The sequence below is a fragment of the Cyprinodon tularosa genome, unplaced genomic scaffold (genome assembly GCF_016077235.1).
Source record: "Cyprinodon tularosa strain WSP-4 unplaced genomic scaffold, ASM1607723v1 ctg66, whole genome shotgun sequence".
Classification (NCBI taxonomy): domain Eukaryota; kingdom Metazoa; phylum Chordata; class Actinopteri; order Cyprinodontiformes; family Cyprinodontidae; genus Cyprinodon; species Cyprinodon tularosa.
The window spans coordinates 449,954-466,454 of NW_024039407.1; the positions used below are offsets into that span (position 1 = coordinate 449,954).

A 16,501-nucleotide genomic window follows, 5' to 3' on the forward strand; every position below is an offset into this window, starting at 1 on the left:
GACATTCCCATTGTGTTTCATATGTATGTGCATTACATTTATCTTATACATTGAATTGGAACTTAAGAGTAGTTATACTTCACAAAAATATTTTAACATTTTTAATATTCCATTTATCATATTGCTGCCTTCTATAAAAATATTTGTGTTTAAGTTTTTTCAGCTGTTCTTTTAAATATGCCTTTTAAATTATGTTTTTTATTAATAGACCTTTTCCATATGTCACTGACAAATCGTATCAGGAAATGTAATGGACACTAAACTTATTTCATAGTATCTTATTACTCAGGTAAAAGTAGAAACTACCATAAAGTAAATCTGCTTTATTTTTGTCCAATACTTACTAAAGTAAATGTAACCCAGTAAATCTCCCCAGATACTACCCGCCTTTGTTTTTTTCATAATTGATCATTTCAAAGAAAAAAAGTCTCATCTACAGTCTGAAAAGTCATTTTTACAATAAAGCATTTTGAAAGTTTTCTACAGATAATAGAACTTAACTTGTTAAGAAAAACAATGACAACCCTCTTAAAAAAGGAGAGAAAATCTAAACTTTTATTGGTTTTGTCTAAAGAGGATGGTACATATTAGGCTACAAAGAAACTGTTTTTATATATCTCTAAACATTTTCACATTTTTGGACATCTTCCGGTGAGACTTCAATGTGCTTTACTGGGATCTCAGGAGATGGAAAAACAAAGAATAGTCCAACATGTATTGAGAGTCTGTGACAAGATTCGTTAAGTATTGCTCACAGATACCCTTCATCCACTCTGAGTTTAAGCTGTTTATATACAGCTTTACATTTCTTTACATGTACACCTGTAATACATAAAAAAATGGATTCATTATTATCTTCAGCCTTGTGTTGGTCTTTTAGGACAAAGCCACAATAATCCATTTAAGCTTGTGCTTGCAGTGTGATAAAATGTGATGACATTTAAGGTGTACAGATTTACAGGATTCTTTAAATGAACCATACAAATTAAAAAAGTATATATCAGCTCTTTGCCAAATATAACACATCATGATGTAATTCAAACATTAATTATTTCTAATAGAGTTACATGTTAAAAATAATAGATAAACATGATTAAATGTTGTATTTATTGATTGTTTACTCTTATTGAAGGGAAATAAAAGATTAATCTAGTCTTGGTTTTGGGATTTTGGTTTAAAAACAAAAAACAAGGGGTTAAGTTTAGTTTACTCCAATAACAGCAGCTGGGCATAATATGTGTCACCAGTACTAAAAACCTCTAAAACTGTTTATTTATATTGACTCAAAGCTAATTATTAAAGAAGACTCTCCTTCTTAATAGATTATTTGATTTATAAGCTCTTTCTGGGGCATCATTCATATGTTATTTTATTAAAATATAAATGAGAAACCATCAGCAGGGGAACAGGAGCCGTTAAGCAACAGTTGGACCCGTCCGCTCGGCTGTTCTCTTCTTTTTTAGTTTTGCTTCTTGAGCAGCTGTCCACTTCAGTCTTCTTTTCAGCCATGATGAGAAAGATGGCGTCAAATAAAGAGAAAACATTTAGCAGGTCACATATTATGGAATTTACGAAAAAGAAAAAGACAAACACACACCTTTTAGCTCACAGCTTTCAAACGGTTGTGGTTTTTGAGTCACTAGCTGCCCCCTTTTCTCCACAATCCTCCTAGACAGGATAGGAAAAAAATCAGTAAGAGTTATAAGAAAAGGTGTGTTTAAAAACAAACCACAAATAGAAACAGGATTCCTCAGCTGTGAGCTAACTAGGAGACAAACCTTGTGAGGACTGCTCAGGTCGCTGGGGTCAGAGTTCAACCCACCAACGTCGCCGTTTTCCAGTCCGTTTGCCTTCTGAGAGTCGAGGGTGGCTGGGTTGTCCTCTTCTTCTTCAACGTGCAGCGTCCCGCTTTGGGCCGCAGACAGCTGCAGATCCAAGCTCACTGACTCGCAGGAGTTGTTCAGTTCAGAGCTGCTCTCACTAGGTGGAACTTTTTCCTCATCTTTTTTATCCTCTATCTCCTTGGAGCTTTTCTCCTCTTCAACCTGACTGCTGTCCTTTTCTGACTTCTCCTCTGTGCCAGATGTCCCTGCTACAGCATCTTCCTGTGCCTCAAAGCTTTGGTTCACAGAGTGACTGGAGGCTGCGTCCAGTTCTCTGGATTCATTCAGGGGTCTGTCCAGAGTGGACGACCGTGAGGAGAGGCCAAGTGAGCTGCTGCTCCCTCTGGACAGAGTGCTGTGGCGGGGTTTTTCTGGGGACCTGAAGCTGTGCCGCAGGCTCAGTCTGGAACTGTAGCTCCTGTTAAACTCAAAACCAGATTTCCAGGCCCTAGGGGACACCAGACTCCGTCTCTTCAGAGAACCGTACCTGGACAGAGAAGACAATTCTGAAGTGCTATGCAAAAGCATTCAGGCTGAAATTATTTAAGGAGACCATAACTGGACAGAGAAAATAAAACAAACAATGGTTTTAAACATTTCTTAAAAATAAAAATTAAAAATCTGAACAATGGGGATTTCATTTGTGTTTATCCTGCCTGAGTCAAAGCTTTGTTAAAGGGGAATGCCGATTTTTTTTTTACATTGGCCCCTTGATTTTACGTTATTACATCATGTTCTAATCACCCATATTAGTTTTGTGTCATTTGGAGCTGTTCTGAAGATATTCGGTTTTGTAATCCAAGTAACGTCTTCCTATGGGCAACAAGTTGAAGGCACAAACTAAACTGTTCATAATTTATTCTTTATGATACGCCAGCATTCATAACATGTAGGCGAATCACTGACCCCAGACATCCACGGTTATATTTTTTATATTTATATTTTTTCAAAATAAAGCAGAGTGTGTATGATGACATCCGCATGCCGGACTGGAGTTGTGTGACAGGCAGTCCGGGCCAAAGGCGGCTACGCTCTACCCCTTATATTCATTCGGCTGGCTAATCTGAATCGTTCAATTCCATTTCGAGAGCGATATCATCTATGGTAGTAGCACTAGACATCTTCCAGGCATGTGAGTAAAACTAGCAGCATAAATAATAAATTATGAACAGTTTAGTTTGTGCCTTCAAGTCGTTGCCAATAGGAAGATGTTACTTGGATTACAAAACCGAATATCTTCGGAAAAGCTCCAAATGACACAAAACATGATGTAATAACGTAAAATCAAGGGGCCAGTGTAAAAAAAAAACAAAAACAAAAACGGTGTTCCCCTTTAAAACCGAGGCGTCCTCCCCAGTTTAGCACCCTTACACACCAAAATATCTTCTCATTCCTCTTTGCAAAAACAACTCAAACTCTGTGCCTCCGAACATCCTTCTTCAGGTCTCGCCACAGATCCTAACTTCTATTTAGGCCTGGATCATAGGCGGGCCATTCTAGCACATGTATGCTTAAATTTGAACCACTCCATAGAACCAAATAATGTCAATAAAACTAGGTGAAATATGAAACAGTGACCAAAATAGTAAATTAAGGACTTGTTTATATATATATGTTTACATGTGTATGTGTGCATAGGAGCACACATTGGATGTACATATTGTTTTTATGAGTATGCACGTGAATTACAATTATTATAATTATATACATAATTATATTTATATCTATATATTTCATTGTACCACACTTGCACTCTGTTAACTTTGTTTTTATTGTTGATCAAAACTGATTAGTTAAAGGTATACTATGTGACCAAGCTAAGTGAGGATCACGTCTCATGTGCCTGTTCATTTTGCTTTATTTATTACTATGTTTTAGTATTTTAAATGATCTTGTTTTAAATGAATTATTTTTGGACCCCAGGGAGAAAAGCTTCTGCATGGCTGTAGCAAATGGGGATCCACTTAATCAACTAAACTAAACCTCTGGCTGTATGTTTAGAGTTATTGTCCTGTTACAGGGTGATTCTCCATCACAGCAGCCTCTAACAGCTTTTCTTCCACATGCATCTTTGTCCCATCTGACTGATGCTACCACCAGGTTTCCACATTAGTAAGGCAATTTCTAATCTCTTTCTTCCAACTGGGGCTTTTCTTTAACTCTACTTAAAGGCCAGACTTGTGGAGTGTTATAATTGTCCAGTCTGTAAGGTAAGCTGGACAGATGCTTTGCAACTTTTCCTATGCTTGATGCTTTTGGATACTGTTTTATAACTAAACTCCTCTGTAAGCTCTACAGTATTTTCCCCCTCACCTGTCTACTGTGTTTGGTTGTCCTCATGTTGCTGTTTTCTTTCTTCACCGACCGGCTGAACTTATACTGATACTGAGCTACACACAGACATGTTTTATTTACCAAGTACGTGTCTCCAGAAGGCAGTTGGCTGCACTGCATTTTATTACTATCCGATTAAAGGGGGCTGAATAAAAATGGATGCCACATAATTCAGATTCTTATCAGAGGGGAGTTTTAAAACCATGTCATGTGGTTTTTCAACTTTAAAGCTATAGATTGCTTTCTGTTGGTGTATCACTTTAAAAATCTAATACAATACAGCAAAGTCTGTCATTATACGACAACGTATAAAAGGTTCATGAGGCGTAGAATAGGATAAAAATTCTTCTTAAATCACTTCTCGAGGAAAGAGCTAAAAAAAAGTGTTATCTGGCCTAATATAGTTTAATAAACCACCAGCTGTGATAAATAAATGAGAACAGCTTCTGTTTTTTTTTGTTTGTTTTTTTATCCAAAAAGATTTAAAACCTAAAGGTGGGAGACGTACCTCTGCATCCCCCTCAAAGCAAACACCTTGTCTGGATGCTGAGTCTGCAGCTCTTTTATCACATTCTGCAGATCAAGATTGAGCTAAAAAAAAAACAAGGATATAGAGCTTAAAAAAAAAGAAGAAAAAGAAAACTCTTGCTGCATTATAATTGTGCTCCACTTCAAAGTGACACGTACCGTGTTCATTTCTTTATAGAAGATGCCACGTAAATTAGATACAGCTGAGAAGACAGCCACATAACAACCGATTCGGCTAGAGGGAGAGAAGCAGGCACATACAGTTAAAACAGCAAGAAGCAAAAGATGAAAAAAGAAATCTTGTGCTGCAAGGAAAACTGTCAGACCTTTCATAGAGAACAGGCAGCTCCTCTTTCAGCTCATTGTTGATCCCATCATAGATGGTTTTGGCAACTTTCATCTCCTCCTTTGCCTGCGTAGTGAAAATATGGAACATATTCAAACAAACAAAGGCAAAATAAAACCGCCTTAGAAGGAATTTAAATGTTCTTTTGAAGACCTTGTTGATCTTGATATCATCCCTCTTCTTGGCTGTCTGCAGAGCCTCCAGGTGGTGAAGGGACGAGTCATAATCCACCAGTTTCCTTCCTCTCTTGGCGATTTTCTCCTACAGATGAGAGTTGATTTATAGAGAACTGTTTGTACTGATATGAATTTGAAATATATCTCTATGTGTTTTCTCTCAGGCTTGTTTTATATCACATATTCAGGTAATGTTTGCCTGCATACTTGCTTCCTGGTTGACTTACCCGAACATCTGGGAACTGGGAGACATAGGACTCCATAGTGCGTACAGCCTGATCTACCATCTTCACCTCAAGGTCGTTCCACAGGAGGTCCTCTCCCTTCATTAAACAACCCAGCATTAAATATTCATAAACAGATATAAAGGGAGAATGCAGGCAATGAGTGGATTTCCTTTCCTCTTTAGCCTATTTGTCTATATGGGTGTTCATTGATGCATCACCAACCTCTACAATGGCTCCCAAATCCTCCTCCCCAGCCCAGCCGTTTTCATAAACATCAAACAGCGACTGAGAGAGGCGTCTTGAAGCTTCACGCATGTCTGTAAAAAAAAAAGAACTAATTTGGATCTGTGGATGGAACAAAGCTGAATCCCTGCAGCATCTACAAACAAAAACACGTCATACCCCTGATTGCATTAATGTAGTTCCTTAGGTCCTTATATATTCGGTTCCCATCCGTCTGTAAATAGAAAAGGAGTTTGCAATCAGTTTCAGCTTTACATTATTGACCATCAGTGCATTGCCTTGCAGAAATATTCCCATCCCTTGAAGTTTTGTTGACATTTTTATTCCTAAACACTTTATTGCTTATTTGGATTTCATGTTCAGGCTGATAACTGCAAACTGCACTGTTTTATCATGTTTTTTTTTTTGTTGTTGTTGTTGTTTTATGATTTGAGGCTGGAAAAAGTAAAGCTCAGAACTTTCAGAAAATCATTCTTCACACCATTGTAATTGTCTTTTTGGGGGGTTTCTTTGTCTCCACTAGATTTACATTTTTATATTTTTTTCCTCAGGGTTTTTCTTTATGTTATTATTTTTCTAACTGATTAAAATTGCTTTGTGAAACAAAATGTTTCCTTAGATTATAGCTCTTGCTATGCGTTATGCAGCAACTGGCTCTAAACTTTATTAAGGAGTACTAGTGTTTTTAGAAATCAAACTTTAAAGGTTTTGATTTGTGTTTCCTTGTTCTACTTGAAAGGCAAAAGTTACTGTATGTTGGTTTTTACATTAAATATAATAAAATTTTATATAATAATAGAATTCATAATAAAATGTTCACGTTTTTAGATGTAAAAGGAAATAATGTGGATAGGGGTACATTCTTGAACATATAAATCTTCCTGTGAAAGATGTAAAATGCTTTGGCTATAATAATCTTAGGTCATAGAATAAGTTTATGCATATATTAAAGGGACTTTTTCTTACCTGCTGGTCAAGGAATATCTGGAGGGAGCGTTCAAACTGATCATCTCTAGTCTCCAGTGACTTCCCCAGCCTTTGCATCACCTGGATTAAAGAAAATTTTAATCTGAATCTTTTGGCTTTCTTTTTTATTTATATCAGTATCTGAAGACCAATTTGTGGAGTTTTGTACCTTTTCTTTGCCTCTGCTCAACTGTTTTTGCACTTTCTTTGCAAAATCACCTGAGCCGCCTTTTGGACTTGTGCTGTCTGCCATGTTTGAGCTTTTCTGTGTTTATTTCTGAGCAGAAACAGAAAATAAAAAACATCATGACATAAACATTATGGATATGCTGTGATACATATTTGTTTTCACTGCTGTTTAAAATAGGAAAGATTCCAAGACTGGTCAGTCAGACAAACTGATGTCATGTAGAAGGAGGGACAAACAGCGTTATGGGCCTTCCTCCCTCGCTGTGATTGGTGTTGTCTGCTTTAGACAGGAGAGTATTGAGCCAGGCAATAAAACTTTCCTCTCAAGTGAAACAAATGCTTTCTAATATTATTAATTTAGATTTATGGAAGAAAATATACAACATATTAAATAATGTAGATATGACAAAAAAGGCAGAATAAGGAACGATGGATATCTTGCCATCAACTACAGAGAGCAAGAAACGCCTCTGAAGCTCAATTGGAAAACTCTAACAAACAGTGGATTTTTGGCCTCTATAATAGTTGTTAACGAACCATATTCTTTTTTCGGTTCAAAATGTTTTGGATTTTTAGGACTATGCTATTGTATCAACAAATGAATTTATTTTAGGGACTTTTACACATCATTTCACAATTCAGTTTTTTGGATAATATTTTTCCTACTGAGCATAAGCATTACTGTTAATTTTTTAGATCTTTGGATTGTTATTTGTTTACAGAATTTTACACCAACCTTTCAGATTTTATAGAGTAATACTTCCTTTATCATATAAATACGTATCTAAACCCTTAAATACCTCTGAAAAAGTAAAACTTTTGTTACACTAAATAAATAAAATGAATGTTTCTTTTCATCCAATTTACTCAACAATGAAAGACTGTGTGTCTAACAATCATAGTTAAACAGCTAATGTCAATTAGGCTAGTTCATAAACATACTTAACATTATTATAAGAATAAAAATAAGTATTTTGGCTACAAAATGAAACAGTCTGAGAAGTGACTTTTCCACATTCTACATACTTCCCAGTATATATATATTTTATAGCTAGAAAGAAACACAAATTTAATAAATTAATGTTTCTAATACTGCTCTATAGTCTTTAATATTCTTTACAATCATATTGTAAATACCTTATATTTTTTAATTGGTCTCAAAAATGGTTAAAATCCCTATTCTTTCTCTGTTTTTGCCATTGAATGAGTAAAATGGACATGAAGCACTTTGTTCCAATAACATGAAGTTTTCTTTACAGTTAGTTGATATTTAAACTGATAATATAAAGGTCACTCTTAAATAACAGGTTAAAAATTAAATGGAGTTTCCCTAGCATCACCAAAAACTAACTTTGCCAAAATTATCTAAAGAATAGTTTCAAAAGCATGTGACTTTTATATATTAAATGTTCTTTAAAATGTTTACATTTTGTTAAGCCTTCCTTCATATTTTCTTATAAAGAATTTAAGTTTTCTGATCAAAATCCCAAAGGATCTCATTTAACATTTTGAGCCATAGTCGGTTCATAGAAATCAAGATTTACTGCTGATGTTCCAAGCAAACTAACCAACTGCTCATGGCCCCATGGTTACCAGGCCCCGAGGTAAGTTAGTCCTTTGGGTTTTCTACATGTATAATGATTTACATAAATATAGTAGTACAAACACACAATAACTTACTAAAATTGTTATTTCTTTGATCATGCAGAAATAACTACTTGCTGGAAAGAGAAAATAAAAAGGTCTTTTGGGCAGAATGATACATAGACAACGAAGGACCAGTGTAAACTTCTCCAAGACTTGGGGAAAAGTCGGATAATAATAATAATGAACTTTATTGATCTCACATTGGAGAAATTCACTGTCTGCATTTAACCCATCTCCTTGGGGAGCAGTGGGCTGGCACTGTGCGGCGTCCGGGGAGAAGTCTGGGGTTAAGGGTCTTGCTCAGGGACCCAGAGTGGCAGTCTGTGGGAGTGGGGCTCGAACTCAGAACGTTCTCAGTCAGTTTTTTCATGTCGATAAATATATTTCTATTACTTTAATTATTAAGCATTTTTTTTTTCACCCCCATAGTATCGAAAAAAGTTTTGAGTGTCGAATATTATCCTGGGTATCGATATATATAAAGTTTGGAATTTTACTGTAGTATCATGATAAATCTAATATGGATAGTTGGATTGATGAAATAATTGATAAATTAATCAAACTATTAATTAAATTTTAAAACACATTGGCTGCAGTAACTTTCATAATTTTAAATGTTAGTCATGTCCTCAATAGAAGGGTGAAAAATGCAGCTTTATTCCTATCATGTAACATTTTCTAAACCTACATTATCAGAAACCTAAATACGTAAGAGGATTAGGGCCAGTGGAATAAAAAAAGTTAACTGATTTTTAAATTTTATTTCAGTTTAGTATGGGGAAAAAGTCTGAATTCTGACTTTTTTCTCAGAATTCTGACTTTAATCTCTGAATTCTGACTGAATTCTGACAATAAAAAAAGTCAGAATTCTGACTTTTTACCCATACTAAACTGAAATAAAATTTAAAAATCAGAAATTTTTTTTTGTTAGTGGCCCTAATCCTCTTTCGTACCCTAAACACTAGTTTCGGATTAAAAATAATAATTTAGTTTAATCTCTAGAGATTAACCTGCAAATCATGATCGGAAGCCCTGATCCCATTTAAACTACATTACCCAGAGTTCCTTGCTGAACTCGCTTCCTGAAGCCCTGCGCTGGTGAACTTTACCCAAACTGCTATTATTTGTCTGGTTATTGGAGGAGTGGTTTTATGACAGGCGCTCAGATCAGCGGGCTGCTCGCCGAGCTTCAGGACATGATCATGGGAAGCACTCTCGCTAAATGCGCCCTCACCGACCTGGGGATCCAGTGGGCTGGCTGGGCTCTGGCTGCTGCTTTCAGAACAGAGAAGTTCTACGATTTGGCAGGTAAAAATAAACAAAGCTCTGCGACGCTTAAATAGAAGCTGTTTTCATTTTAGCCTAACTAAACAAAGGCTGGTGCAAAGGAAAGCAGTTTTATATAATTTATTTTGGATAGCCTACTTTCTGCAAAAGCATATAAATGATAACACGTAATGATTACAAAAGCTGTATTCTGGTATATTATCTAAAGTGGGTTTGTTGTGAAACAACCCTGGAGTAAAGCTCCTCCTAGCGCTTAAGAAGCGAGGAGAGCCAATCAGCGCCTGGAGCTCCAGAGGCGCGCAAAGCCATCATGGGACCAGGGGCGTTCCTGACCAAAAGGCCCCGCTAGAGTGGAATCTGAAAATGAATCTGCAGAGGGAGCTAAAGATTATGGCGAATACAAGGGCTCTTATAAACCCTAAATAATTGGAGCTTATCATCAAAAGATAAGCTGTGAAAAATAATAATGGAAACATGATAAAAGCTGTAAAGCGAATTTATGAAGGGCTAGATTGCTGTAATGGTAATAAAGGTAATAATCATGTTTGATGCCCTTTTTTATTAAACCCAAATACAATATGCCAACCATCGTTTTTGTGAATTAAACAAATTTTAAAGTCAGATCTCGTAGGGTGGGCTGCACAGTGGCGCCGTTTGTAGCACTGCTGCCTTACAGCAGGACCATTCCTAGTTTGATTCTCAGCCCGCAGTCTTTCTGCATGCTTGCATGCTCTCCCAATGCTTGGATGGGTTCTCTCCTGGTACACCGGCTTCCTCCAAAAACATGACTGTTAAGCATATCTATTTTGGCATCCTCTAAATTGTCCTCAGGTGTGAGTGTGTGTGTGTGGTTGTGTGTCTCTGTGTTTCCCTGGAGACCTGTCAGGGGTTGACCCCGCCTCTCGCCCATAGACTGCTGGAAACGAGCGGGAGAAGATGGTTGGATCTGAAAGTGGATCTCATGGAGTTATTATAGTCTCACTTATTGAATTTCGAAACCTACTTTGTCATTTCATTTGTGCTTGATCTTTTCTGTTGAACCATATTCCCATCCAGATTAGGGTTGAACATTTTGGCTAACATGTAGCTTCTGATTTTAGATTTGTGTTTGTAATATTTATTAAAACTTTTTAACCTTCATGGTTCACGCTTAAAATAGGATTGACCTCACAATGCTGTCTCCTTGCTGCAGTAAAGTGAGTCTGACAACGCCTGTGAAAGTCACCTTTTTGCATTATAAAAGAAGGAGGGACTTTGTGCCATTGAGGCATGTTGAGCTTTGCATTTGTTATTTCTTGGTATTTCTAATATTTTTTTTCCCCCTTTTTTTTTTTTTACAGATCCTATAGATTGACATGGAAACTGACATCACTTTTGCAGAAGCTTAGACCTATTTAAATATCCTCTAACCAGATTTATGGGAATGAATGGCTTTAGGTTTAATTAACTGTTGATATTATCCAAATCCTTTTTCTGTCTACCTTTAATACTAGATTCAATACCTAGGTTTTACACAAACCCAACATTATATACCTACTAATTCATTGGTTCGATAAGTGAAATGATCAGACCTTTCAGAACAAAAAACAATGAAAATCTGTATTTTATTTGAGACTTAGAGAGAGTAAAATCCTAAAAACTGCCCCAACTCGAGGGAATAGCTGAGTATAACTCCAATCAGGAAGTTACCAATTTTTTTTAAAGTAATTTATATGATCGGATCAGCGTGGAACTTAAAACTCCTTTAGATTTTTCAACATTTCCAAAATCACAAAGCTTACCTGTTGGTCGTTGTAGATAAAAATTCTCCCCGCTAAGGAATCACCTTGACGCTTCTTTTTTACTTGTCCTTCTCGTGCTCCACTCTGCTTTGAACTTTGGAACCAATTGTCTAAAGCACCCTGGGTAAAAGATTTATTGGACACGCCTTGTCTTGCAACAAGTAGCTCTGAACAGCATATCTTCATCCCAGCCTCTGTAATTCACTGCTGACTCTCTTTTATTGAAGGATCCGGCACATTTATTCTACTGGCGCACCTGAGTCGGATCTGGGGAGGAGCAACTTCTACCCGACAGAAAGTTCAGACTGGATTGGTGACAGCATGGGGACTCAGGTAAGTAAGGCAGAACCGATCCCACATGTTGCACTCTGAGGCAGGAGGTTTATGTTAGTTTGAAGCATGTCGGGTTCTTGACGGGGTCAGATGATGGAAATAAAAAATGTTAAACTTTAAAGTCAGGACTCTTGAGTTAATGAATAATGTCTTAGTTAATGGGAATGGATTTTAAATGAGTTCTCACTGCAGGCTGGGGACATTCCTTTTCCTGCGAATCTTGAAGGACGGTCATGATCGCAGGTTCAACAATGTCAGAGACAGCCCAGGGACCTTTTTCGTATACTGGAGCGTTCAAGGTAAGAGAAATACTTTTATTGCCCCACAGTGGGGAAGGGATTCTACAGAAAACCAAAAACTTCCATTTTTTTTAAGGATTTTATGTGGTACATAAAACTATTCGATAATTGTGAAAAGGGAAACAATAAAAAAAAATGTTTTCCAAAGGTCAACTAATTAATAAATAGTCCAACCAACCATGTGTAATTTCATCTTATTATACATCTAGCAGAGAAGTCAGGGATGAAGTTTAAAGATGGGTTTAGTTACAAAGCTATACACTTTTTAAAGACCTCTGTTCTACCTACAACACACCTTTCAAGATGTGGACGTCCACAGTAACTGACTGGTGGAAAGGAGAGGAAAAACTAAAGAGTCAGCTTGACGTGGCGACAGGACCGCCCATAAATCTGGCCTTTAGGAAATATTGACACAAAGATGGTAATTAGCAGCGTTTTCGTTATAAATTTGCCCAAACTCTGTCAATATTTGTCAGAAATTTGTGGCATTTCCACTAAATAAATGCAATTGATCACGTGATGACTCAAAAAATGCCAAGCCATCATCCTCCTACTGCTCACTAGTAGTAATATCCGTTATTTGATCACATCTCGTGTTTTCATTGCAGTTTTGTGAAATGCAAAAAAATTGATACATAAAAAAAAAAAAAACACCTCATGGTACCACATACAGGTTTAAGAAAAAAGTTTTTTTTAAAAATATTTATTAACATGTTTCCATTAAGCAAATACATTTCTGTCATTTAACAATTTCGGAATTTGATGGTCAATGGAAATGCCGCTATTGTTTAAAGTGTACCTCCAAGACAATTCAGAGTTTACTTTAAGTCATGTAGAGCTTGATGTTTGACAGCCTACAAAAGCCTGAACACACCATTGCCACTGTGAAACATGGAGGAGGCAGCATCATGCTGTGTGGATGCTTGCTGGTGAGAGTTAATGGAGAATTTAGTGTAGCTGGAAATGGTTCAGTCGCAGAAGAAAACCTGTTAGAAGCTCCAAAAGACTTGAAAATGGGACACTGGTTCACCTTCCAGAGAGAGTAAACCGATAACTTACAGCCTGAGCCACAATGCAAGAGATAGATCAAAACATAGTGTCTTAGGCCCCGTCCACACGAAGTCAAAACGAACACGAAACGCTGATATTTTCCAAAACGTTTGCCGTAAAGACGGAGACGTAAAATAAATGTGATCGTCCACACGAATGCATGAAAACGCTGCAAAATGTATGCCAGGCCTGTAAGTGGCGCTGTGGTGCCAAAACAAAAATAAGCGACGAAATGTTGGGCATGCGCACTAATATTTATACATGGTTGCCCTGCGGGTCCATTTTCGTGGTTAAGTCAAATTCAGGTGCTGAACTATGCCGTCGATATTGCTCTGTTCTTCCTGGAGATATTCCAGAAGAAGAAGATTCTGTTGTAAGCCCGACAGCAGGGTGAGTAGCATTAGCAGCAACGGCGCCATTGTTGTTGTGATACTGTGTCGCGCATGCGTGTTTAGAGGCGACGCTATGACGCATGTGTGTAAAAAAAAAAATGCAGTTAGAGCGTAAAGATGGAAACGCGAAAACGGCGTTTCGAAATCTTCCCACTCTGAAGGCTGAATAAAAAAAAGATCGTTTACAGACCCCCGAAACGCCGGCTTCGTGTGGATGAGAGGCTGGTTTGGTGAAAAATTTGTGCGTGTAGGCCAGGGTTCATCTTCGTGTGGACGGGGCCTAAATCATATTGAGCTTTATTACAATGAAGAATTAACAAAAAATGTCAGCTTCTATATATCTATACTATAGAACTAAAGATCTAACTTTAGCAGAATGCAGGAAAAGCTAACAGCACCTCTCTGGTTCGTATATGGAAAAACTCTGAAAACCATTCTAAGTTTTTAATTCCCAGCTTTCTATAACTTTTCATTGATCTATTAAATAAAATCCCAATAAAAATGTTGTGGTGTTAATGTGAAAAGGGCTCTTTAACTCCTCCTTCTCTGTGCCTGATCAGCCCTCAACAGTATAGTGAGATTCTTGTTATAAATCAATGTCTGCTTTGTTGCTCCTTATATGCATTTATTCAAGGCAGGGGCTGGTATTTACACAGCCTTAAATGCATTTTTTGGTGAAGAGATTAAAGCAAGGCTGAGTGATTCATCTTTTTCTATTTCTTCCAGCGGCGTGGATATTTATTACCCTCCTGCCCACCCTCATGCTTAACGTAGAGAAGCGCAATGTGCCTCTGGGGCCGAGGGACTACATTGGCTGGACTGTATGGGGCATTGGCTTCGCTACTGAGGCTATTGCGGATCAGCAAAAGTGGCTTTTCAAGCGCGACCCAGATAATGCTGTAAGTAAGCTGGCTCGTTATTCTGAGCAGACCCGTGATGCCTTATTCTGTGTAGGGGGAAAAAAAAAATGACTTTCTGGTTTATGTCAACAGGGGAAATTCATCCAGAGTGGACTGTGGGCCTACAGCAGGCATCCTAACTACTTTGGAGAGATCATGCAGTGGTCGGGTCTGTGGCTCTCGGCATCATCTGTCATGCAGGGGCCTCAGTACCTGAGCGTGGTGTCTCCGCTCTTCCTGTGGTTTTTGCTGCGTTATGTCAGCGGTATTCCCATTCTGGAGAAGCAGGCTATGAAGAAATGGGGATCTGAGCCTGCCTTCCAGGAATACATTAAAAACACTCCTCTTCTCTGGCCATGGCCAAAGTTTTGATACTGTTTACAGCTGCTATAAACATTAAAGATGCAAACTAAGGATATTCTTTTGTTAATGGCTGCATAATTTTACTGTGTCTTAAATTCTAACACCTTCTGTACAGTATGAAATAATGAGTGATGTGTTAAATACGCCTGGAACGAGGTGATAAGGCAGTATGAGAGACATTGTTGATGTGCAAAAGGCCTCATTAACTTTAGCTCTTAAGCTTTTCTGCGTTTTCAGAAACCCCACTGGGAAAGAATTTAAGACAGTTCTGGGAAGAGTGTAATGGGCTGATTAATTTGAAGGGGGAAGAAATCACAATGACCTCAAAACAATTAACAGCTGAACAATCTGGCATTATACACCTGAAGAAAATCAAAACCAAACTGTTAAAGATTGATTTTTGCATTATCTGATAGTTTGAAAGGACAAAACAAATACTGATCTGTTTATCAATGGGAATTAGCAGACATTTTTAGAGCAACATGTTGGGAAAAAAAACAAATGGAATATGAAATAAACAGTGGAAACAGGAGTTAGTTTGCGAGCTGAAGTCAGCTGTAGAGCTTTGTTTTCTAGACTTGCATAGAAAAAAAAAAAGCCACCTAAAAAGCATCTTATAGAAGTAAAAAATAAAATATTCTCAAATACTTCTAAAACAGACTAACATTTAAATAATATTTGACCCACTAAGGATTGTTAGGTGACTATTAGTCCACCTATTTAAGCAATATTTCAGAAAGCAGAACCCTACAGCATGAGGTTGACAGTTTACTTTAAATAACTCACCTTGATTCCTCCATAGAAATACTGTTTATCTTTCCACCAGAGGGGATTTAAAGGTGTATGTAAATTCAAGTTAACGCTGGAAGCACTTATTTAGATCCTGGTTTGCATCTTCTCCATCCATGTTGCCGTTAGGCTGGCTCCACTGCAGACAATAACACTGATGTTCCAGGAGTTTATAGTTTAGGTTGTAGTTTTTATCATCCCTGGTTAACTTGAAACCCATTTCGACACATCTAAAGCTTACAGCGTGGATTACAGGGGGCAAACTAGGGGAGTCCATTAGTGACCCAAAAACTGGTTTTCTTGCATGTTTTGTGTCAATATGTTTAACTATATCCCAGTTCACTCAAACTCCACCCACTTTAGAAAGAGAATCAGCTAATTGAAGTCTATGACAGAAGAGGATCCCTCTTTGGTGATCAGCTCAGGGTCTTTTAGCTTCAAAAGCCTCCTTGCCATCACCCTAATCTTTAGTTCAATCCTCAGATTCTTTATCAGATCACAATTGGAGAGTATGAGCAAGTCATAAATAAAAAAGTAAACTCCAAATCTGACTTTTGTTTAAAAGTTAGGGTTTTAGCCTTCTAATAAGGTGTCCAGGGCTAAGGAGTTTTTTTTATAGATATGTAGTCAGGTTTAGAGCTAATCTTAGGTACAAACTGCATAACATAAATGAATAAAGCCAATGCACTGACCTAAAAACAGAAACATCAATTTATGTGGACGGGCTTTTATCCACTAATTAGTAACAGGTGTTATGAGGTTAGATCAT

At 37.3% G+C, this 16,501-nt stretch overlaps 2 protein-coding genes across 5 annotated transcripts; one reads left to right on the plus strand and one right to left on the minus strand.

The window, feature by feature from the left end:
- Positions 1-528: 528 nt before the first annotated feature.
- On the minus strand, positions 529-11,827 carry bin2a (bridging integrator 2a). Of its 4 annotated transcripts, none has more exons than XM_038309438.1 (13): positions 11,608-11,827; positions 6,873-6,980; positions 6,704-6,784; positions 5,897-5,951; positions 5,717-5,811; positions 5,495-5,590; positions 5,245-5,352; positions 5,072-5,157; positions 4,905-4,980; positions 4,726-4,808; positions 1,779-2,370; positions 1,616-1,668; positions 529-1,501 (listed from the first exon to the last, which is right to left on the minus strand). In XM_038309438.1, coding segments are annotated over exons 2-13 (1,410 nt in total). In that variant the 5' UTR covers positions 6,957-6,980; positions 11,608-11,827; the 3' UTR covers positions 529-1,500. The 4 variants fall into 4 exon arrangements, with proteins under 4 accessions (XP_038165366.1, XP_038165363.1, XP_038165364.1 ...); XM_038309435.1 differs by having other exon boundaries at positions 529-1,494; positions 1,598-1,668; positions 11,608-11,825; XM_038309436.1 differs by having other exon boundaries at positions 529-1,497; positions 1,598-1,668; positions 11,608-11,825.
- Positions 9,625-14,998, plus strand: si:ch211-210c8.6. Its single transcript, XM_038309439.1, has 5 exons — positions 9,625-9,847; positions 11,835-11,940; positions 12,133-12,239; positions 14,408-14,580; positions 14,674-14,998. Exons 1-5 carry the CDS (start codon positions 9,691-9,693, stop codon positions 14,950-14,952), a joined length of 822 nt encoding a protein of 273 aa, XP_038165367.1. The 5' UTR covers positions 9,625-9,690; the 3' UTR covers positions 14,953-14,998.
- Positions 14,999-16,501: the final 1,503 nt, after the last annotated feature.